A 23,648-nucleotide genomic window follows, 5' to 3' on the forward strand; every position below is an offset into this window, starting at 1 on the left:
ACTGGAAGCCTTCTGCCTGATATATATTAGTCTTATGTATAATGGGAAGCTTGAGTGTGGAAATGCATTCAACCAAGCAACCCCCCTCCCTTGCATTTTCAGGGGGTATGTAAGGTTTATACTGCATCCCCTTGGTAACAACATGTTTAATACATAAATAGATGCCTGTAGGCTGGAAAATAGGGAAAACAAACGAATATTTGAACTGGCTCAAATATCCCCTCGATTCACCCATATTGTTATTTGTACAATGGCAAAGAGGAGAGTAGCTAGATGGAGGAAAGAAATTACACAGGACATCCTTGATGGCAGAAGGGGAGAAGTCGGTCACAACTTGCTTTATTCTAGCTTAGCAGTAGCAAGGCAGGCAGGGCATGAAAACAATGGTTGGGTCTGCTAAAACCTTTTATCAAGTCATACTGTTGGTCTCCTTACTTCAGTATTGTCTACTCTGACTGGCAGTGGCTCTCCAGGCCAGGTACCAGGCAGGAGAATGTCTCAGCCCTACTTGGAGATGCCAAGTCTCTCTAGGTCTGGAGAAGTTGTCTCTCTAGATCTGTCCAACTCCTCCCTTAAGAACTTAACCAGGTCTTGATTGTGGGATTCCCATAGGCATCTGGTTGGCCAAACCAAATGAGACACTGGTCTGATCCAGCAGGACTCTTTTTATACTCTTAACCTGACCAACTGAGCAAAGGGGGAGATCAGTCTCCCCAAGTCAAAGCCAAAACAGGCCACTAATGGCCTGCCACTACTAGTGCAGAGATACTTCTGTCCCCCCTGTATCCTATCACACAGCACAAAGCAAGTCCACTAAAGAAAGCAAGGATCCAGCATTTCCTAAATGATATATCCCATCTGCTGAGAAATCAAAGTCATATTCCTTTCTTTAACTAATCTTGCTAAATAAATTCTTGGTAATCTGCAGTCATCACAATCAAGACAGGCTCGTGGGTTTGTGTTGGTGGGTGACACATCTGTCCACATGTTGCCACCCAGGGGCTGCTCTGTTAAGATCCCCTTTCCAAGGCCGTGACATTAAATTATATCAGACATTCAAGTGCAGACCATCCAGTACTCCCATTATTTTTGAAAAATGAGGTTGCGAAAGTCTAAGGCGCCTCATTCAATCTTGAGCAGCCTAACAAATAAAGCAGAGCTGCTCTATTTGTAACCTGGTAGCCCAGTTTGGAAAATAAATGAAAGTTTTGATTAAATCAATGTGTTTTAGATATGCATTTAAAATATGAGCCTTCAGAAAGTTCACAGTATGAAAAAGCGGGAGAGAACCCTGTGCTTCTTCGGTTCATTTTGTTTAGTGGTCATTAATACGTTAATTGCCTCATGAATACAACTGAAATATCTACACTTTTCAAATTGCAAAGCACTTATTATTGGAGAAAACTGTGTCTCATTTCCATGCACTGAGGAAAATGTACTGTACCTATGTTTGTTTGTTTTTGAGAATTCTCCAGTATTTTTGGAGAGGTTTTATTTTTTTTAAGCCAATATTTAAAGAAATAGTGGGGTTTTGTTTTTAGTAACTTCATCTTTCTCTTGGTATTTTGCAGGGCTGTTACCTCTCTTCATGACTGTCAGGGGTTCAGGAGCAGAGGCGAGGGCAAGGGAGGAAACAGAGAGCGAGGGGGAGGAGGCAGAAGAAAGGATGAGTGATGACGACGACCCGAGATCTCCGAGTCTTTCCAGTGAATCAGAAGATTCACAAAAAGGAGCACCAGTGGCCAGGGCAAGGGGGGAGGCTAGGGGGACACCCCAGGAAGAAAGAGCCAGAGGGGACTCAGAGGGGAGCAGTTGGAGATCGGGACCAACGTCACCACCAGAGAGTAGGAAAGAGGAAGAGCGCCAGGGAGCAAGCGCTGGCAGCTCGCAACAGGAGGGAGGGCACGAGTCAGGAGTGGCCACACCTTCATCGGGGAGCGAAGTGACGGTTAGACGGAAAGTGGAAGGTTGGGCGTGCGCGCCAAGTTCAAATGCACAGGAAGGTGGCGCAGTAGGCAGCCCGGAAAGGGAGCCAGGTCCTAAAGCCCGGCGCAAGGAGACAGGAGAGTCAGGGGGGTCAGCGTCAGAAGAATCCCGGAAGGAAGAGACCCAGGGGGGCAGAGGGACCCAGAGGAGAACTGTCAGGCGGAAAAGGTGGAGCAGGGCTAGGATATTAAGTTGGTGCGCAAGGGGCGGAGACTCAGACGGAGCTTCGCCGATCTAAGCATAAGACGTAGGGTTGCACGCAGCAGCTCGAGAATGGAGACTGTAACTCAATAAAGACTTTTATTTAACGATCGCTGGCTAGCGTGATCCTCTGTGAGCTAGGATCTGGAAGTAACCCTGACAATGACTATTTGAGAAATTGAACCCTAGCTTTTAAAATTTACCTGTTAAGATTAAATCAGATATTATGGGAATACAAAGAAAGCTAGAAGAACTTAAAATAACAAACTATCTAACTGTACATGAAAAATTCATGTATAGTTTTATGATCACCCCCCACTTTTTTCCCTTGCAATTGATCTGCTATGAGGCAGTATCCTGTTTTACTCACTGACATTGGCCCCCATGACATTCGACTACCTAAAAGGAATATTAATGTATACTTTATACTGGGGCTTCATTAGACCATACATTTCTTGCATTGACTATAGCAGTTTAGGTCGTTTTCTTCCCAGCAGCAATTCAACAAAATAGTATCCTCTCATATCACATTTAATCTCTATTGTTTGACGTTCACTCATAGACTCACTGATTCAGTGGCATTCAAAACAGTTTGCTTATTTATTTAACCATATTTTTAACCTACCCACCTCTTTTTCAGGCAATTATTCTCTCCCAAAGCAGCTTGCATCAATTTAAAAGAGTAGAGGAGCACTGCCATCAGGCACATAAAGACCCACAAGGGAAAAGAAGTGGATGGAAAAGCAGAGAAATGGAACATCAACTCCTTAAGGCCAGACTGAAGCAGTGGGCCATAACCAGGCATTTATAGTCACCTGTTTATAGTCATCAATTTATAGTTGATCTTCGCTGGCCAGTGTTCTTGCTTGAATAGCAGTTGATGGCTCTCAATGGATGGGGCCAGAACGTCCTCTCATTTTGCTTCTGCAATACTAAAGCAGACTGGAAGTTGGAGCGGAGTGTTCTTTCTGGCATGGAGGAGAAAGCAAGCTCCTTCTGTGGCCAGCGGATGGGGCCAGGCTGGCCACCCCCTTGCCACAAGGTTCTTCCTAGGAGCCTCCCAGTGGCCTTTGGTGCCTCTTACACTGAATATAATCTTCCATCTACAATTGTCTGAAGCACCAAACGGAAGCTTTAAAACATACCTAAATAAATCCTTTCAATCCCATCCAGGGAGTATGTACAGACTTGTGATGTTTTCATGTCATGCAGACATGATGTTTTCATGTCATGTTCCTGTAAGAGAATCACGGGGTGGTGCTGCGGAGGAAGTGTTTTGGACATTAACACAGAATGCACAGTGCTGTGTTGACAGCAGAAGAGAAACTCAGTCTGTTCACATTTTTATTGTACATGAAAAATATGTTAAGACACCTGTGTGGTGCCTGTACAGAGTCGAAGAGAATTTTTTTGAGAGAAAACGGATTTAGTACCACAGTGGAGATGGAAAAATATGAGCTTAGCTAACTCACACAATGTTTTTATGCATTTAAGATTAATTATGGGCACAACCCATACATAGCATCAGTGTGGTGTGGTGTCATGCTAGGATGGGAGAAGCCAGTTCAAATATATACTATATTATTGTTATTTTGCTATTGATGTTGATATTATTAGTATTGTTTTACACACACACACACACACACACACACACACACACACACCGCCCTTATTATGTGTATTTTATATACCACCCTTCGATGAAAGAGCACAAGGTAGTTTAAAACACAGAACACAAATGTCAATACATAACATAATATCTGTACAATATAAAAATCAAAATGGTTACAATTGTCGTAAAAAATACGTAATAGAATATATATTTTTTAAAAAAAGATAAAATACAGATACTCATAACAGCAACAGCACAAACGAAAAGGAAGGAGAACATCATCAGCCAGGTATCTAAAATACAAAAATAGTGCACAAATTCACAATTGTCTCTCTGTCCAAAGTAGCTCTTAATCCCAGCCCCACACAGAAAATGACAGACACTCTGAGCTTTCGCCTGGGAGCTTTCCTTTTCTCTCCCAGTTTCTCACCCTGGGAGATGTTCACACTGTTTCTCACTGAGGGTCCTTCACTGAGGTCAAGCAGAAATCTGCCAATTCAAAGTCAGACAAAGCAGAGACAGTTAAATACAGATAAGCAATATCAGGCAAAAGCAGATAAGGGGTCAAGGCAAAGGCAGTTAGCACCTTGGACAGCTCCACATCACATAGATTGGAAGTTTGACAAGACGGTCTTGAATGCTGCTCCAACAACCAGCAAAGTCAGATTTAGCCTTAAGTGGACTACAGCTTCCACTGAGTAGCCAACCTCGCCCCTGGTGGTTGGAATCTTGTTTGGGAGCCATTGACTCTGGCAGCTCAGAGCAGCCCAGGATTCTCTATGATCTCTGAGCTGTCACCCTTAGAGTCTGAGAAAGGCAGTGCAACCTCTTAGGGTTGGAGAAGTGCAGGCATCACTTGCTCCTCTGGTGATGTAACACCTGAGGAGACAGGAACAACCAAGACTGGTTCTGAGGGGAAATTCTCCTCACAGTCGAAGGTATCCTCTGTATCCACAGCCTCAGTCCCTGAGAAACCCTGAGTCACATGACACCATAACATTTAGCGAGTAAGTTTAGGAAGTTGAAGAATTTTGTTTTAGCATTCAGGGATAGGTGGAGGTGAGGAGGAAATTGATCATTGTCCAGAGAAACCACCATTAAGGGACAATTATCTAGCCTGGTTTATGCAGCAGAATTCAGTGGTAAAATTCTGGGGTAATAGAATGGACTGTACCACTTCAAAATGCAGGTGAAGGTATCAATTTTTTTTAAATGTAAAGGAACATTTAAAAATGGTATCTTCATTCGCAATCTGAAGCAGACCCTCTCTGTCTCTGGGGTATTCCCAACCGACAGCTAGCAGAATAATATACTATACCCTCCTTAGGGTGTTCCAAATTGGCAGCTACTGGAATAATATATTGCTCCCTTCACAACAGTGACATGTATACTGAGCAGCCACAGACTCCAGAGAATTTAAATTGGCTTTGCAGCCACATTTTCAGGACTGTAAAATGCTTTCCAGCTGCACTTTATGGGTTGGCTTAGTATTTCAGTTATCTAAAGCCAAAATGCTCTTGAGAATAAAACACACACACTACTTAAGAGATAGTTAACTCTTCACCTAATGAAATCATGATTGCTATTTCAGAAATGAAATAGGACCACTTAATTAGATATAAGGCCTTCCTTTAAAGTACTCTCCCCCCCCCCACTTAGCTCAAAGTGAATTAATTTTTAAACTAAAACTTTTCAGACTGAAGGATGGAATTATTATCCTAATCATAATAGCACCATTATAGGGTTCAAATATTCATAGAAATCACTTCCGGTGCCGCCATGTTGAACAGAGGATCCCACGATTGCGGATGTCAGCCGGGCAGTTAATTAAGGATAATCTGGGAGTAAAATCCTGGGCCAATTTGGATCGCCATGTGTGTAGGCTCTCTGCATGCATATACTGGTGCACACAGAAAGCCTCTTCTCACACATGTAGGACACGTGGATGGTGAGGATGGGGCCACTGGGTGTGTTGACATCAGGGCTATCTTGTGCATAAGCTCCTCACATGTTCTTTTAATGTTTATCTGAACTCCCCTATTGTCATAGCATACGGCATTTCACCAGCATTAAAAGACAAATTAGTAGCATTGTAAGACAGAGCTATTGCCTGTCAGCAGCCACCACAGTGAAATTCTGTATTAATAACATTATGCAGACATTTCAAATAAGGGATAGAAATTCAGTGTAGCATGGGCACATGTGTTGATTGTCTGTGTATCTGAAAGAATTTTGTCCTCTGTTCATCACAGAGTCAACTACCAGTGAAATCCTCTGTACCAGGGATAGGAATTTTATGGTCTTCTAGATGTTGCTGTACTACAATTCACATCATCCCTGACCGCTGGCCATATTGTCTGGGGCTTATGGGAGTTGGAGTCCAATAACATCTGGATGGTGACAGGTTCCTCACCCCTGTATACTTTGAAATATTTATTTATAATAAGATGGGTACTGAAAAGCCACAAAGCAGACATGCCCTATTACCCTACTGAGTTTAGCTCCATCAGTGTGTATTACTCTCTGTGTTATCACAGCAATACACCCACCTTTAGGGTCATCTTGAAAAGCCTTAAGTGTCCCGCTAAGTAACATTGCCCCCCAAAATCTGGATCTTTCACTCTCAGACCAGCCATATAGGATCATTACTTAGTGTAAAAGAACATTATGAACATTGCCAGAAATCCTCTGCGATGTCTGGCGTGTTAGTATGCAACATAAGCAATTAAACTGGAGGAAGGAAATGAAGGTGTAAAATCCTCTGGAGGTAATTTTCCCACTGGGTTATATAAAGCTGATCTCTTCACTGATCTGAAACTTAAGTACAGCAACTTTATTCTCGAATAGTTTTATAGTCTGTTGTAGTAAAACATCTCATTTATGCTGGGCTATGTTCTTGTCGGCAAATCTTCACAAGCTTTTGCACACTTTAATTAAATAATTATCGCCATATCCCTGTGAGCCTTGAAAGGTGTCAAAGCTGTTCTACTGAAGCAGACAGGTAGATGTTATTAAACGCCTCCTTTGGGGGGGGGAAACCGAGTGTGTTGGGTCACTGCAGTTATGTAGTGTCAACATTAACTAGCTGTATTTGTCTTCTAATCTTTCATTAAGGTGTTGTTGTTTTAAAAAAGAAATTATTAAAAGTTGAATTCAACTTGTAAAATTAATGGTTCCTATTCAGTAACTGCAGAAAGGGTTGTAGCTTAGCAACAAAGCTTCTGGTTTGTATGCCAGAAACCCAAGATTCCCTACCATTTCCAAGTAAAACTGGGAATATTCCCCGTCTGAACCTCTGGGCAGTTACTGCCAGCAAGTGCAGATCAGAGGGGGTTAACATCTGGCTCTTCGGATATTGTTGGACTCCATCAGCCCCAGCCAGCATGGCCAATGGCCAGGGATGAGGCAGACAATACTGAGTGAGATGGACCAATGGTTTGACTCAGTATAAGGCTATGTTCCTAACTAGTGAAACTTACTGAATGCAGCAAGGTGGTCATAGTACTTGTGACATCATGTCCACCTGCAACCCCACTGTAACATTCCTGCAATGTTCCCTTGATGTTCTACCAAGGTCGCATTTGCACGGACACTTTACTACTGGAACTTCTCCTAGATCTGCTGCTGGATGTGCATCTACTTGTGATAATCCATCATCTTTCATTTTGCTCTGTATCCAGTGCATGCGACACTGCTTCCATTCCACTGCAGTTTCAGTTCTGCAAGAACATTATTCAGCTTGTTGTGATGATGCCACATGACTGACAGGTAGGCACCAGCAAGGATGGGCAAGAGAGAAGAGGCAGGAGCCCACCTGCCTGCTTCCCTGCCATCCTCAAACTTCCACCCCCCTCCTTTCTAGGTTCAGGGTGGCAGCAGCAGCCATTGCCTCCTTAGAATCGCTCAGCCAGGGACGGTTTCTGCTGCTTCCCTTTGTTTGCTTGGCCTTTCTCTTTGGGTGGTGCAGTAGCAAGGATTTGGCTCAGCAGCAGGGCGCCAGAAACAGTCAAAAGGAAGAACTGTTTCTGCCAGCTGACCTGTTTTCTCTTCCTCTTATGAACCAAGGTGGGCAAACTTCTGGCTTGTTGGATCCATTTTGCTGTGAAACCCCAATTTTATTTATTTATTTCTATGTTTCATAAAATTTCTATATAGATTCATTGCTGTTGTTGTTGTTTTTAAAAAAATCCTAAACATTTCCCAAACCAAATAATAATAAAAAATTGGTAAGAACAATTAAGACAATTAAACCACTAATAATATAAAAGCACACAAGCATTTTAGATGCATGGGTATGCTTCCTAAACAAAAACGTCTTTAGCAGCAGGTGCCAAAAAGAGTACAGTGAAGGCACCTGCCTGGCTTCAACAGGCAAGGAGTTCCAAAGTGTTCGCCACACTACAAGATCTTTAAAAACTTCCATCTAACTTATGTCGAAACGACAGGGGTTGGGCTCAATACCTTCGCAGAACCTCAAGACCAGGGGTCAGCAACCCGCGGCTCCGGAGCCGCATGTGGCTCTTTTACACCTTTGCCGCGGCTCCGGGGTGGATACTAGCGAGGGGAGGAGGCGCATTGTGTGCCCTGACACTCCCCACTTTTAAATGTCGCAATGGTTTTGCGGCTCCTGGTTTTTTTTTCTTCGGTCCAAGTGGCTCTTTTTGTCTTAAAGGTTGCAGACCCCTGCTCAAGACCAACCAAAACGCCCCAAACTAACCCTGGTTAAACCTATCACTGCAACCTAATCCGGATGGACCGGGTCCTACAGCAGCTGTTCTGCAACCGTCTTCGTTTGTCCTCCCCGCAGAAACACGGAACACGCCGGGTTGGAAAAAAGAAGGCACCGCGCACGCGCACATTCGCCAGCGCTTCCCTGCCGTTGTGGGGTGGGGGGGGGGCAGGCGCGTGCTAGCGCGAGAGGGGCAGTGGGGCGGGGCCTCCGCGTCACTCTCGGCTTCCGCCTCCTTCCTCCGTCCGGCGGGTGAACTTTGAGGGGAGAATCTTGTTGTTGTTTGGCTTTCCCCTCCCCCAAACTTCCCTTCGCTTTTTCTTCCTCTTCCTGGTTCAAGGATGGTCGCTGCTCTCCTTGGAGCTGCTCAGGAGCTCGTTTCTTCTGCCAGCCTCGCCGCCGCCGCCGCCGGGCCCAGAGGGGGAAGCCGGGGAGGAGCCCCAAGGAGCTGATTCCAACCCTCCCAGGTGCGTCAGGCTGAGGAGAAGCAGCGGGTGAGAGGTTGCAGTTAGTGGCTTCGCCCCCACCTGTCGCTTACACACTTACACACACATGTGTGTGTTTATAGTTTTATATATAGAGGGAGAGACAGCTTCTTCGTTGGTCTATGACGTGCAATAGGCCTTAATGTAGGGGGGGGGATTGTTACCGGCGCCTTGGCCTTGTTGGTACCCCTATTATCTGCATATTCTTATAATATGCACAATATAATGAATAATTCTCTTGCGGTTTTGTATCTCGCTCCCCTCCCCCCCCAACAGCCCCTCTTATAAGTTGTTGGGAGGAGCACGCTAATCTTCTCTCTCCTTCAAAAAACAAAAAAATCATTTTCTGGTATGTCATGTGCATGTACAGCCAGAGCTTATTATATTCGTGATTTATCTGTTGGAAACAATTGTAGAAAATTCGTAGCATCTTTGTTTATAAGCATACAGTGAGGTGGAGGAAGGGGAATACCCCACTGTCTTTGCCCAGTGTCTACTCCACTTTGAAACATGGTAGCATAATTTACACAGTTTAGTAAGGAATCCAGATTACATGGTTTTGAATGTGCGCATATGGATTCTTTGCCCATTTCACTTCCTGTCAGCTGATGTGGATTAAATGTCCTGAGTAACAGATGGGTCCCAGAGTTCTCGGTCACCTGTAGATAATATAATGCAAATAAATATGTATCAAGTTTAGTTTGTATCTGTGGCATAACTTCTTTATTTGATGTACATGTATTAATCATGGTTTTTGTTTGTTAAGTGCAAACATGGTTGATAGTATATGCAACAAAGAGTCTTGTGGCATCTTAAAGACCGTCAAATTTATTACAGTGGACTAGAGTCAAGTTCTTTGGATGCATGATTGTAGTCTATAAATGTTTATGCTGTAATTAATTTGTTAATCTTTTAAGATGCCGTAAGGCTTTTGGTGTGTTTTGCTCCAAGAGAGTAACACAACTACCCCTTTGGAATAAGTTTGATTGTGTGGCTGATTTCCTCCTTGAGACAAAATGTCATGTGGTACTACCAACATTAATAGTCCTTTCATGAAGAGTTAAAAATACTGCCTGTATCCCTCATTTCTGCCTCCATCCCTCATCTGTCCAAATATTTTAGCTTTAAGGCAATGAGGGTGTGTTGTAGTATAAGGTGGCATAAGGCAAATTCTTAATGAATGCCCAGATAGAAGCTTTCTGAGGAACAGGGTTGTGGGTTTTTAAGTTGTTAATCAGCAGGTATTCATGTGCCTGGTCTTTGTTGTCATATTAACTTAGTGATTAAAGCAAGTCTCTCATGTTCATAGAATCTTAGAGTTGGAGGGGATCCCAAGGGTCATCTAGTCCAACCCCTTGCAGCTCTGGACTCTCAGCTAAAGCATCCATGACAGATGGCCATCCAGCCTCTGTTTAAAAACCTCCAAGGAAGGAGAGTCCACCATCTCTCCACTGCTGAACAGCTCTTACTGTCAGAAAGCTTTTCCAAATGTTTATTTGGAATCTCCTTTCTTGTAACCTGAAGCCATTGGTTCAAGTCCTACCCTCCAGAGCAGGAGAAAACAAGCATGCTCCCTCCTCCATGTGACAGCCCTGAGGATGTTTCACCCCTCCCATTGCAAGAATCTGCTGACAATGTTTCAGAAAGGATGGGGCGGATTTTGCTCATCGCTTCTTCTGCTACAGCCTGTAGGAGTCTGAGTGATATCTGTATATAGATAAGGTGACTTCTCAAGCAACTGTAACACTCATGCAGTCCAGCGCCTCCAATTAGGCTTTAGTTAGTTTATGCAGTAGCTGTAGAGAATAAAAGAAGTTATACTTCAGAGCTGTCATTCATGTGGTTCATACTCTGCTGTGCTCCGTTGACTTTTGGAACTGAGTTTGGTGCTCACAGCTCTAAGTTGTGAGTCCACAGCACTTAGACCTGCTCCCTGCAGTGGAAGGTCTCTGGAAGTGCTTTCCCAGCTCGCCTGGCCCACTCAGGGCTGAAAAGGTTGAGCCCAGTCGTTGACACTGGCTCAAAGACGAAGCTGACAAGCCCTTAAGATATTTGACGATAACTATCATATCTCCTCTCAGTCTCCTTTTTTACAGGCTAAATATACCCAGGTCCTTCAAGCGCTCCTCATAAGGTTTAGTTTCCAGACCCTTGATCATCTTGGTTGCCCCCCTCTGCACATGTTCCAGCTTGTCAACATCCATCTTAAATTGTAGTGCCCAGAATTGGACATAGTATGCCAAGTATGGTCTGAGAAAGACAGAATAGAGTGGTACTATTGCTTCCCTTGATCTGGACACCACGTATATTTCTGTTGATGCAGCCTAGAATGGCATTAGCTTCTTCTTTTTTCTTCTTTTTTGCGCTGCTGCTGCATCACACTGTTTACTCATGTTTAGCTTGTGGTCCACCAAGACCCCTAGATCCTTTTCTCATGCACTGCTAGTAAGCCAGGTGCCCCCCGTCCTATATTTGTGCATCTGGTTCTTCCTGCCTAAGTGCAGTTATATTTGTTCCTGCCTATTGAAATTCATTTTGTTAGCTTGTGCCCAGTTCTCCAATCTGTTAAAGTCATTTTGAATTCAGATTCTGCGGCATTAGCTACCCCTCCGAGTTTGATGTCATCTGCAAATTTGATGAGCATCCCCTCAATTCCTTTATCCAAGTCATTTATAAAGATGTTGAACAACAACGGGCCCTGAACAGAACCCTGCGTCACCCCACTTGTCACTTTTTTCCAGGATGACGAGGAACCATAAATGAGTACCTCTTGGGATTTAGACTATATCTTGGGTGCACGGTCTCCATCCATTTGTAATCACATGCCTATTTTTAAATAACACCATTTCATAATTAAATAGTCTTATGTTTCGAGATGAAGGGTACAGATCCACTGGTGAATTCACCCTTTAGAGATGGTAATGTTTTGAATTATATTTAGAGTTAGAAAACAAATTTGGAGGGAATATTTAACTTGTAAAAAATATTGTTGTTGTAAGCATAAACTGATTAAGATATATTTACTTTTTACTCAGGACTTACATTTTAGATGTGTCTATATAATTTCGACAAGTGTTGTGGCTCCTTCACATGCTACTATTTATCATTCTTGCCTTGAAACCATTTGCAGTTAGAGATTAAACAACAGTTTCTGATCAAACCCCAGAATATTCTTTCGTGGGTGGGTGAGAGACAGAGAGAGGAGATGGGACACAGCACTCATTCTCTGTTCAGTAAACTATGGATTGTTACCTATACATTTGAATCAGGCCTTTATTGTTAACAAACCAAAGTATACTAATCCATGCAGAAATGTAAATGGATGTCAATCTGTATTACAGAGATTAAACACTGCTAGTGAAACATAAAAATGAGTGGCCGTCGAAAGCGTGCTCCTCCATCGAGGATGAATGATGAGAAAAAGAAGCAGCTCTGCTGGAATATGCATGATGACCGTAAAAATGAAGTGATAGATTTGGATGCAGTGGACGAAGACCAACCTCTTCCATGTACAAGCTCATCTTCTACAGCACATGTTGTTAGAAATGATGATAGCACTGATGAAGTTTCGACGCTCAAAGTAAACAACCTAAAATCATTGAGCTTCTCAACCATTTTGGATGAAGCAGAAGATTCCTGCCATCTCTTGACTTCCATATCCATACAGCTAAATATTGTGATATTTCCTTATATTTCTGATTCTAACTGGAAAACCTTGCTTGGAGAGTTCATTCTGCAACCTCTTCCTGGTCAACAACTAAGTGAGAATGTCCATAAAAAGAGTTTTACATTGATGAGAGCAGAACCTAGTGATCATTTGCGTATCTGTATTCATGCAACGAACGTTGAGAAGGTGGATGAGAGGGAAGAATCATTACAGAACACTCATCAAGAAGACGTGTTAGTTGAATCATCTTTAAGTAATGAAATGTTAGAAGACTTGATGTGGCTGCAAAAGAAGAGAGTAATTGTACTTTGTCAAAGATCCGGAGATGGCCAGTGCTTAAAGGTACTTGATTTATGTAATTAATAAGACTTCCTAATTGTTAAGAATAAGCCATTTATTTCGTACTTGAACATATTACGTGAACATCTGGTACCCTTTCTGTTTGATTTTCAGAGAATTGTCTCTATTTACATTAACAATATTGTCATGCATATTTATTCAGAATTAAATTCCATTGAGTTCATTATGCACATAATCCTAAATATGTGTAGGATTTCAATGTAAGATTGGTCCAATGAATATTAAAAGTTAGCCAAATGCTTGCCTGCAACATGAACATTATAGGTAGTTTTTTTGGTAAGATTTAGTTTAGCATATCCTAGGTTCCAGGAAGCTGTAGTTTACTCATACCATGGAATGTTATTTGAGCCACTTGGGGTCAAATATAACATTATAATCCGGATTACATGTAGAATCCACAATTTATGCTTGACTAAGGCTTATATCTGATGGACTTTGGACTCCCCCAGAGAGCATTGACATTTCACACCTGAAGGTTTATGTTATTAGGGAAGTAGGATTATTTTCAGAGTGCTAAATGTCACTTATTTGCACTGTCTTCTATCTAGATTCTGGGCATAATTCAAACAGCAGTTGGCTGAAGGATATATTGGTTACAGTTTTTGACTAAGAGCTGGGAGACCAGGGTTCTAGCCATGAAGCTCACTAGGGGACCTTGGCCCAGTCAATGTCTCTCAGCCTAGCCTATCTCACAGCATTGTTATAAGGATAAAATGGAGAGATGGAGAACGATGTGTGCCCACTGAGCTTCTTGGAGGAAAGGTGGGATATAAAAGCAAGCAAGCAAGCAAAAAATAAAATAAGGCATCTGGGGATGGCATAGACTGTTTTTCCTTGAGTGTTGCTGCTTTGATCCATGGCTGTGCTTACGGGAAAATAATTATAATGGAAAATCTAATAATGGATCTCCCACAACCATATAATTTGGTCCTTTAGCCACAAGTTGCCAAGGGTGGTCACCTATGAACTCTGCAATTCTAGCCATGTTTACTTGGAAGTAAGTCCTATTAAATTCAGTGGGGGTTGCTCACGGGTAAGCAAGTTTAGAATTCCAGTTTAGTCACCAGTAAGCTTATGATCTTTTTCTCACATTTTTTCTCCTTTTCTTGCACGTTCCAAAATTCATCTAAAAACTACATTCACAGGTTGGAATGTATCTTCTTGAAGTTGGTTTAAGCAAGCTAGAATTCCTTAGTGATGGTGGTGGCAGAATAAAAAAAGCTAATCAACTTATTCAAAAACTGATGGAAAAATTCTACCACTTCATAATTCCAGGTAATCTTATTTGATAATATTGACACATATTGGTTATACCATTAAAACATATATATGAGTTTTGAGGGAAATGTTCTTATCTTGGTGTTACATTAAGGTGACCTTAATTAATCTTCTAAATACTATTTCTGGAGTAAAGAAGGTTTTAGCTTCTCTTAAAGTGTGGAAAGCAGAGCATAAATTATTTAAACTCTGTCACATTTGTCGGTGACTTTTGATACTTTTAACTTGAGTAAACTGCACACATACACAGAACATTCTCTGGTACAGCAAAGTAACAGGACATACTTCTTTCAGCTCAGGGGTGAGGATTCTGGAGATAATCAAGAAATGAAATGCCTGCCAAATGACATAAAGGTATATGGAAATGTGGCCTAGAGTGGGTGTGCCTTTATATAAAGAGCAGAATATGTATGATTCAGAATCATGTAGAAATATATCCCTATATGTCCTGCACTATCATTCAATTGTTGGCTTAGGACTCTGGGCAATACCTGTGCTGTGTTGGTCAAATCTATTCTAATAATATTTATTCATATAAAAATAAGCAATAACTTTATTATAAAGATAATGTTTTGACCTCCAGGCTCTGTAGAGAACATCAGTCCGAATTACTGTACCCAAATGGTCAGTGGTTGCACAATATTACTAGAGATGTGTCATGTAAATTGGCATGATTTCTTTTGAAATTGGTGAAATTGCGCTGAGTAACAACTCTGTTTTGTGCATTTTTATTCTTGGCTCATAATGTGTAAAGTGCACATAATGTATAAATAGTCACAATTCGCTTGTAAAATTGAAAAAAAGTGATGATTGGGTATAGTGAATCGATGCATAAGTTGCACATTATTACCAGTGGAGACCCACACAGAATGGCAGAGGAGAGTGGAAGAAAAATAACTTGGCCTTGCATTTTTAAATGTCTTTTGATTCTTCATTCTCTCCCTTCATCATCTGCTCAAGCCCTTACATGTTCCTCTTCCTTGTGTTCAACCTATCCCTGTTCATAGTCACTCCACTTATTTTTCTTACTTTATACAGTGAGGGTGGGTAGTGGTTGGCTATTAAAGGATAGCATCTGGTTTTCTGCATCACAGCTGCTGCAAGAGGATTTGTTCATCAGCAGCAAATTTAATCAACACATTAATTATAATATTATCACCTTCACTGTTCACCAAGTACAAGGAAAGTGTTGTGAATGAAATCAAGATTTTGTTTTTAAAAATTGCGAACTGATGTTGGTACTGTAAGCTTTTTAAATAATGGAAATAAATTATAATTTCTTAAAACAAACTCAGTACTTTAAAAATTGTATTCTAGCCAGTTCCTAGTATTATTTATTGGTCATGTTTTTTATCTTAAAAGAGAGCCAAGTTCTCTTCTTCCCCTCCAAGAACTATTTGGTATTATACCTAAGATTGGGAACAATATGGTACTGGATTAATATTTCTTAGTACAGGGATACTATTTTTACCCATTTGTTTTGTTACTTCATTGCAGTACGTTTAAGGTATTGCAAACATTACTGATTGTGAATCAGTGCCATATGGTTCTTTTAGATATTCTGGAGGAAGATGAAGAGGAATCCGATAGAGATATAGAGCGGCAAAATATTGAAGAGCTTTATGACTATGTGAGGCATACACACCAAAAAGAAATTCAGTTTTTGAAGGAGAATGTACAGCACTCTGCACTGATTCCTGTATTGAGGCCATACCAAACTGAGGCTGTAAACTGGATGCTGCAGCGTGAGAACTTCAAAAATGTACCAACCAATGGCAAGTATCTCGAAAAAGGCAACATAAATATACATCTTGATTACAGTGATACTGATAGAAATTCATGATGATGTATTAGTTATAAGAAAGTCGCACATCATTCCCCACCTCAAGTAGCAAAAATTCAATGCCCTGCTTGTGTGAATAGAACTGCTTTCTGCTAAGGCAAAGTTGCCAATGAATACAAGCCATTGTGCATCCTGGATTGCTGATCTTAGACATGCTCATATTGCATACATCAGCACTTAGTTTATACACAACATAAGGGTTGTTTGTGTTTCTAACATACCAGGTGTGGCATTAATGTGCATCATTTGGTTCAGAAGTGGCTAATTACGAATAGAACCCCCTTTAGGGAAATTTCATTCCCCCTCTCCCATATTTTTATTTTTGGCAATTTCCTTCCTAGTTATTGCTTATTTCCTTGATGCTGTAGGCAGGAAATGTATGTAACCTGAATCTTAGATTATTACATCTGGAATATAGTAGGTACTCCATGTAAATTTCCATTTAGGGCAACTGGGGTCTGGGGATGGCTTAAATGCTGGAAACATTATGAGCTCTGAGAATTAGCTTCTGTAGATTACCTGTGATTCATAGTTCCTATTTAATTTACACGATTATCTTGAGAAGGAATAAAGTAGACCTACACTAGCTAAGAGAGTAAGCTGTGGGTCAGAAAGTCTCTGGTTCATATCTAATCATGATCATAAACCCACTAGTTGGTCTTAGGCATGTACTTGGACAAGTTGTCTTTCAAGCTTCTTGATCTGTAAAACTGGGCTTAATAATGCTGGTTTACTTTATGGGATTACTGTAAGGATTTGTGTATGTAAAACACTATAAAGTACTAAGTACTAAGTGGTGGTGTTACCCAGATTTACAATCTGGTCATTTAAGGGTCTTGTAACTATTTGTACTGGGTTCATTTAATCTTATAGAAGCTGAAGGGGCATTGGTCTGTAAGAGAACATAGGGCTCGAGGGATTGTGGAATGATCAAATAAGATTCCTCAGAGCTTCAGTTTCTGTACTTTCAACTTTGAAGATAAGCGAAGAAGCAGTCAAAATAAATTTAAATCATATGAGTAGCATTTGTATGAATCTCATTGTTTTCTTCTTTCTCTCAGTAGAAAATGCACTCCACTTCTTATGGAGAGAGTTTATTACTTTAGATGGACTAAAACTGTACTATAATCCTTTTACTGGCTGGTAAGGATTATTGGTCTTATTATTACAGCCAAAGTGCATACAATTTAAGTAATTGTGTTTAATGCTATAAATATCACTCCAGCACTTGTTTTATGAAAATTCCTTAATGTGACTATTTCCTAGATTTAAGCAATAAGAAATTATATAAATATCTTTTGAATACTTCTGAAGATGAGAAAGGAAAATATGACAGAGATTGGGAAAGGAATTAAAACTTAGTCTGATTTCATAGACCCATAGAATTGTAACTTGAAAGGGACCCTGAGGGTCATGTAGACCAACCCTCTGCAACACAGAAATCTCAACACATGGTTCTCCATCCAATTTGAAAGTATATTGGATCCTGCTTCATTTTGCAAATGAGCAGTTTTATTTAATTCTGTACTTGATTGATAATGAAATATATATCGTTTCCTTTCTGTTCTTAAAAAATGTGTAGGTACTAGGATTAAAGCAACTCTTATGATGGATTTTGTTATGTGTATATCTTAAATATTAGAGATTGGGTTGTCCACAATCCTTCTCCAAATGCATGTATTTCTAGAATGTTACCTACTTCAGAAAATGCCAATGTAGTCATTTGCTTCTGTTAAATTTGTGATCAGAAATTATACATACACATAACATGTTCTTAACTAGGATGAATCTTTGGTCTTCAGCATTATTCGTGAACGCCCAGTTGCTGGGCCTCAGTGGCCTGGAGGAATATTGGCAGATGAGATGGGCCTTGGAAAAACAGTAGAAGTATTGTCCCTTATCCTGACACACACTCGAAAGGATGTTAAACAGGATGCTCTGATGTTACCTGAGGTGAGAAATTTGTAGTAGGTATGAGAATGAAGCAAATGGTTCCAATACTCGAGAAGTGATTTGGTCCTTGCCGGGGTAGGTGGTGAGGGGAGAAGAGACCATTCTTGGTAGCAGAACATTGAGCTAGGGGTTTATTAGAACTGCTCTTTTATGTTTATATTCATAATAAATTATTCATTTTTTTTCATTTCCACAAGTCTTAAGTTTCATGTCCATCCATAATCAAATCCCATTTTATTAAAAATGGGGGGAAGTTTTATGATGTTTAAGCATATGTATACAAAAACAAACATGGGACTGGTTGCTTAACTGTGTATCTTCAGCATTAATAAATACAACTTTAAAATCTGTATAAATTGAGCAAGAGTTTACCACTCAGTCTCAGATTTATGTTGGACCAGATTGTATGCTTATTTTTCGACATGCCTGATTTTTTTCTACTGAAGTTCTTACTATTATACAATAGATTACAGGTTACCATCTAGAACCAAATGCCAAATTGGTCCAGAATTGAACCTCCTGAATTGAACAAATTGATCTACAACCTACATAATCTGGTTGATCATAATAAATTTAGTATTAGACAATTTTAGAAGATACCAGAAGCACCAAGTTTCACAGAATAGGGTTCATGAAAGTCAGGAAAATTGTTTTTGTTGACAAAATTTGTGTACTTCTCCCAGGGCCAAGCAAAATATACAGCATTCACTAGGCTAAGCTTATTGAGAGATTATCTTTATTTGTAAATTACTAGAATAACAAATTTTAGGTCAACATACAACCTTGTGTGTTTTTTTCTATGTTTTGAAGACCTTGCCTCATACCTGTGCATTGCTATAGTTCATATTCTATATATTAGGGCCAATCTGGTAATAGCAAATTAATATTTTCTCTGTGCCCAATCTATTTATTATTAACTTTTTCTTTTACTATTTTATGTTGGTCATTATCAAACTCTCATGTTGCCCCATGATGTCGTTCCTTTTGTACAAAGACTTTGGCTTGTCTGGTGGAATTTCCCCTCTTCTCTCCTCCTGCACACCACCAAATTTTTAAATACCTTTAAATATTAGTTTTTCACTTCAGCTGGGATATCTGTTTGATATCACCAATCTTAACCATATTGTTAGTGAATTGTTACTGTTTGCCATTGCATTGTCACATTGCATTGTCCCCAGCCTTAGTTTTTCTGTGTTGAGTCAGTAGATAATATTCAAATATTCTTGGCATGCTTGTTTAAGATACATTAATTGTGCGTCAGACTCAGTGATGCAAATGTTAATTTTGTGAAGCAGGTCAGCATGGTAGCTGAACATAAATCTGATATTGTTAAAATTATCTCTTAGGGTTTTTTGGTAAACTTCTTTGTTCCGCCTCAACCTAGTGAAGGAAGCAAAAAGAAAAGCATAAAGAAAATGGAACTTAAATTGAAGGAAAAAGTGCACTATCCTAGTAAGTGTTCTTCAGTAGGTTTAATTTGCCAGAAGCAATAATAAGAAATATGTACCATTCACAGTAGCTTTGGTACTGGGTCTAAAGGCTCCTTCCTGCAGAAACATCTAACTAGACTACTTTGAATTTGTGGGCAAAGAGTGGTAGAATTGCTGTTGAAAACAAAATATTTAAAAGCCGCACAGCCAGGCCAATATTTATTTGCCATTATACACTATGTGTATATGCATTCTGCCTGTTTCCTACTATTCTTTGTACCAATTTGGTGTGACATATTTGCAGATACATTTATTGCTGCATAAAAATGATTGCAGAGATTGATAATATAAAATAACTGACAGATCAGTACTGCCGGATATAGTTAGGATTTCTGTATATTACAGAAGAGCTAAAGTCTATGCATTAGCATTGCACGTTTTACTTTGATACAAAGATGCAGACATGGTTCCCATATCAGTGGGGGGACTCATTCAGATGTCTCAAGCAGACATTAGGGAACACTGTTGAGTATATTCTTTGAGAAGCTGTTGAGGTTCGCATGAGATCGAAGGTAAAATGGGTTGTGGTCTTTCAAAAAATAATAATACTTTTAACATGAAAGTCATTTGTAGCATATATGAAATGAATAAAGCATTTACTACCAAGCCCCCCAAATTTATCTTTATTTATTGAGGTTTTAGTATATGATAATGATGCTTTTCACATCAGGGCAGGTCCTAAATTGATTGCATGCAATTGAATAATTATGTTTAAGGGTTTCCCCCCCAAAATTATTTGAAATACTGCAATAGGTTCCTTTAATTTTGTTAACTTTTCCTATTAACTAGTTTTGCAGAATTGATTATAGATGAAAATTAACGTTACATCAATTTTTAAAAAAGAATAGTCGGTGCTGCATTAGTATTGTATTGGATTTGAAATTGTTCATCACTTTGAGATGTTTTCATGGAAAGTGATTCCTAAATAAATACATAAATACTGTTAAAATCTTAACATTATTTTGTGACCTCTTTTTGCACAACTTATCATAGATATTTATGCCTTCACAATAGGTTTGCGAGTGATGCTCTTAACAGCTATAAAAGAAATGAATGTGAAGAAGGGAGCATCTATTGTGGCAATTTTTAAGTATGTCCATGCCATATACAAGTATGACACACACAGAAACCGTCGCATTCTTAAAAGGACTCTGGAAAAATTAATTGCAGAGAAGGTAGTGGAACAGGTCAAAGGTCATGGTCTTGCTGGTTCTTTCAAGCTGGGCAGAAACTACAAGGAACAGAAATTTTGTAATAAATTAAAAAAAGAGGTAACCTGGGAGTTTTTTTTAATCCATGGAGGGAATAATTTCTATTTAAGTGTTTTGATACATGTCCATTATAGTAATTTTGGGAATGGGAGCAAATGAGAACAGAGCAGATAAGTCAATTGAACAAGAGCTGATAGAATTCAGGGAGTAATCGCTGTGTAGGAAATCTTATCTGGATTTGCCATTGGATATTTTCCACCATCTGCTTTAATGACTGTAGTCTCAAAAGTTGTTGTGAGATATCTTCATATCAATCCCTGAACATTTTAATGGGTTGAAATAATTGCATGTAATTTAGGCCATGGAGAACTGGGTTTGAACCCCAATGGCTGATAATGAGAATGAATGTACTTATAATGTGCAGTAGATCTCTTGGGTGTAATGCTATTACACTGTTTAATGAATAACAGATGTGTTGCATAGTAGTTTGGGGTGTAGTTTCTCAGTGTTAAACTGCCGTGCTGAATTAGAGGACAAAAAAGAACTGAAAATGTATAACAGTGTATACACACGCACACATATTTATATATATATTCCTATATGCATTAAAATGTAAGATGTCAACACTCTGCAATTTGCATGGCCACTGATAGGCAACCTATCAGTGAGCTGTTTATTGGAAGGGGTGGGATGCTGTAGCAGAGTTTAATGGGGAAAGCCCTTCACACAGTAGTTGGGCAGGTAAGGGTTGAGATATAAAAGGGCGGTGGGGTTGGTTAGGTGTGTGGGAAGGGCAAAGGGGTTGGTGAACAGAGCAGGGGTGGCAACCCCTAGTAAGAGTGTGTGTGTGTTTCTTTGTTTGGAACTCCCTTTAAAAAGTCTTGTAAAAGTCTACTTAGTATCCTGAAAGTGTATTTTGTTCCAAACATGCACAGAATGCAGCATGCACATTGGGACTTTTCCAGCTCCCCTTCCCTTGTGCCGCCTAATTAAGTGTTTGATTTAATCCAGAGTGTTTTTATGAAGCTGAAAAAGCAAAATAAGTTTATTTTATTTTATTTGTTTGTTTTAGAAAATAAAAACTTCAGCTAGGGTTCAGAAGAAAAATTCACCAGAAAATAAGAATGAAACCAAAGAATTGGGAGATGAGGGCACGTGCTATCCAAATGGTCTTAAACTATCTCAGGCAGTAGACATCACAGCAGAAGAGCATGATTACTGTACAAGAAGCAAAGATAATACAAAATCAGAAATGGATCCTAAGGGCTGGATAATGCAAGAAGATTCTCTGCATAGAACTTCTGACTTGCAAGAAAATAGGCCTATTTCAAAAAACAAAACGTATTCTACTGACATTTCTAAAAAAGATGATGAAGCTGAAGAGCAGCCAGACAACTCAGAAGGCCAGTCTACAGCCTCTCAAGAACACACTAGCATTTTTGTACCACATCCTGGTTCTATTTTTCCATTCAATACCTCTGATTATCGCTTTGAATGCATATGTGGTGAGCTTGGCTTGGTTGACTATAAGGCCCGTGTGCAGTGCCTGAACTGCCACCTGTGGCAGCATGCTGAGTGTGTGAACTACAAAGAAGAAAATCTAAAGATCAAGCCCTTTTACTGTCCCCATTGCCTTGTAGCAATGAAACCAGTTCCAACAGGAGCTACTCTGATAATCTCTCCAAGTTCTATCTGCCACCAGTGGGTTGATGAGATTAACAGGCACGTGAGATCATCTTCTCTTCGAGTGTTGGTAAGAAAAGGTGTTTCACAGCAGCCAATAGGGGAAGTATACTATGTTGAGGTAGAGTGTAGCAAATGCAGTTATTAAGTGAGTAGAATGAAAATATTTTCACTCCTGGGTAGTTGTTAAAATAAATGCCCAGCATTTCAGTACATTTTGATAATGGTAGTAATCCTTAAGATTTTTTTGCAGGATAGATTGATTTATATTAAGACAATTTAAATCAGTGATTTAAAATCAACAAGGAAAAAAATGCCAATGTAAATCAAGGGCTGTGTCCAACAAAATTGTTCATGCAAATACTTCTCCGTTTGTCACAGAACTTCCTCTTATCTTCTGAAAAAGATTATTTCTTGTAAATCTTTGTTTCTAAAGTAGTCAGTTCTTGATTTAGCAATCATTTCTGTCATGAAACTTGAGAGCCAAGTTATAGAGAACCTACATTTTTTTTAACCACCGCATGCTTAACTGTGAATAAAGCTTGTCATCATAGTGTTAAAATCCTACAAGGCAGGAAATTTTCAGCTTCTCAGTGTTCTGTGTCTCTCCCCCTCCCTCAATTTAATTGTCGATGCTTTCTCTCATGTGCATTGTGCCCAAATTTATGCAGGTTTATCAAGGAGTGAAGAAGCATGGTTTCTTGCAGCCTCACATCTTGGCAGAGCAGGAAGTAGTGATCACCACATATGATGTCCTTCGTAGTGAACTGAACTATGTGGACATTCCTCACAGTAATAGTGAAGATGGACGCCGTTTCAGGAACCAGAAGCGTTATATGGCTATCCCAAGTCCCTTGGTAGCTGTGGAGTGGTGGAGAATTTGCCTGGATGAAGCACAGATGGTAGAATGCACCACTGCAAAGGTGAGAATGAACATGAGTTGCTTGGGTATGACCCTGTTGAACATGTACAACATAAAAGCAAATGAAAGAGCCTACTTGTATACCCTTTTAACACGCGGGCATATAAATTTGACCTTAACATTTATTCTTCTGAAGTGACTAATATAGTTTCCCTTGGAGGTGTTACTAAATGTTTTATCTGCCGGAGGTTTGACTTGCTATGAAGCTTAGTACTTTTTATAATTTAA

General features: G+C 39.9%; 2 protein-coding genes across 6 annotated transcripts in view; one reads left to right on the forward strand and one right to left on the reverse strand.

The window, feature by feature from the left end:
* GRM1 (glutamate metabotropic receptor 1) overlaps positions 1-3,822 on the reverse strand; it is a 169,621-nt gene extending 165,799 nt beyond the window's left edge. For all 3 annotated transcript variants that reach the window (XM_082215208.1, XM_082215212.1, XM_082215211.1), the window contains exon 1: positions 2,817-3,822. The gene's annotated coding sequence lies outside the window, so the exon portion shown is untranslated. The remainder of the gene's footprint in view (positions 1-2,816) is intronic.
* A 4,920-nt stretch (positions 3,823-8,742) lies between these two features.
* Positions 8,743-23,648, forward strand: part of SHPRH (SNF2 histone linker PHD RING helicase) — a 40,159-nt gene continuing 25,253 nt past the window's right edge. The window contains exons 1-10 of one of the 3 annotated variants that reach the window (XM_082215880.1): positions 8,743-8,995; positions 12,355-13,022; positions 14,186-14,315; positions 15,875-16,093; positions 17,223-17,304; positions 17,964-18,114; positions 19,461-19,566; positions 20,619-20,875; positions 21,888-22,568; positions 23,170-23,421. In XM_082215880.1, coding sequence (XP_082072006.1) covers positions 12,384-13,022; positions 14,186-14,315; positions 15,875-16,093; positions 17,223-17,304; positions 17,964-18,114; positions 19,461-19,566; positions 20,619-20,875; positions 21,888-22,568; positions 23,170-23,421 — 2,517 coding nt within the window. In that variant the 5' untranslated portion in view covers positions 8,743-8,995; positions 12,355-12,383. Of the gene's footprint in view, positions 8,996-12,354; positions 13,023-14,185; positions 14,316-15,874; positions 16,094-17,222; positions 17,305-17,963; positions 18,115-19,460; positions 19,567-20,618; positions 20,876-21,887; positions 22,569-23,169; positions 23,422-23,648 lie in introns of those variants that run through there. The other 2 variants (XM_082215881.1, XM_082215882.1) reach the window with 2 other exon arrangements.

Source organism: Podarcis vaucheri (genome assembly GCF_965113315.1).
Source record: "Podarcis vaucheri genome assembly, chromosome: 3".
NCBI classification, from domain to species: Eukaryota; Metazoa; Chordata; class Lepidosauria; order Squamata; family Lacertidae; genus Podarcis; species Podarcis vaucheri.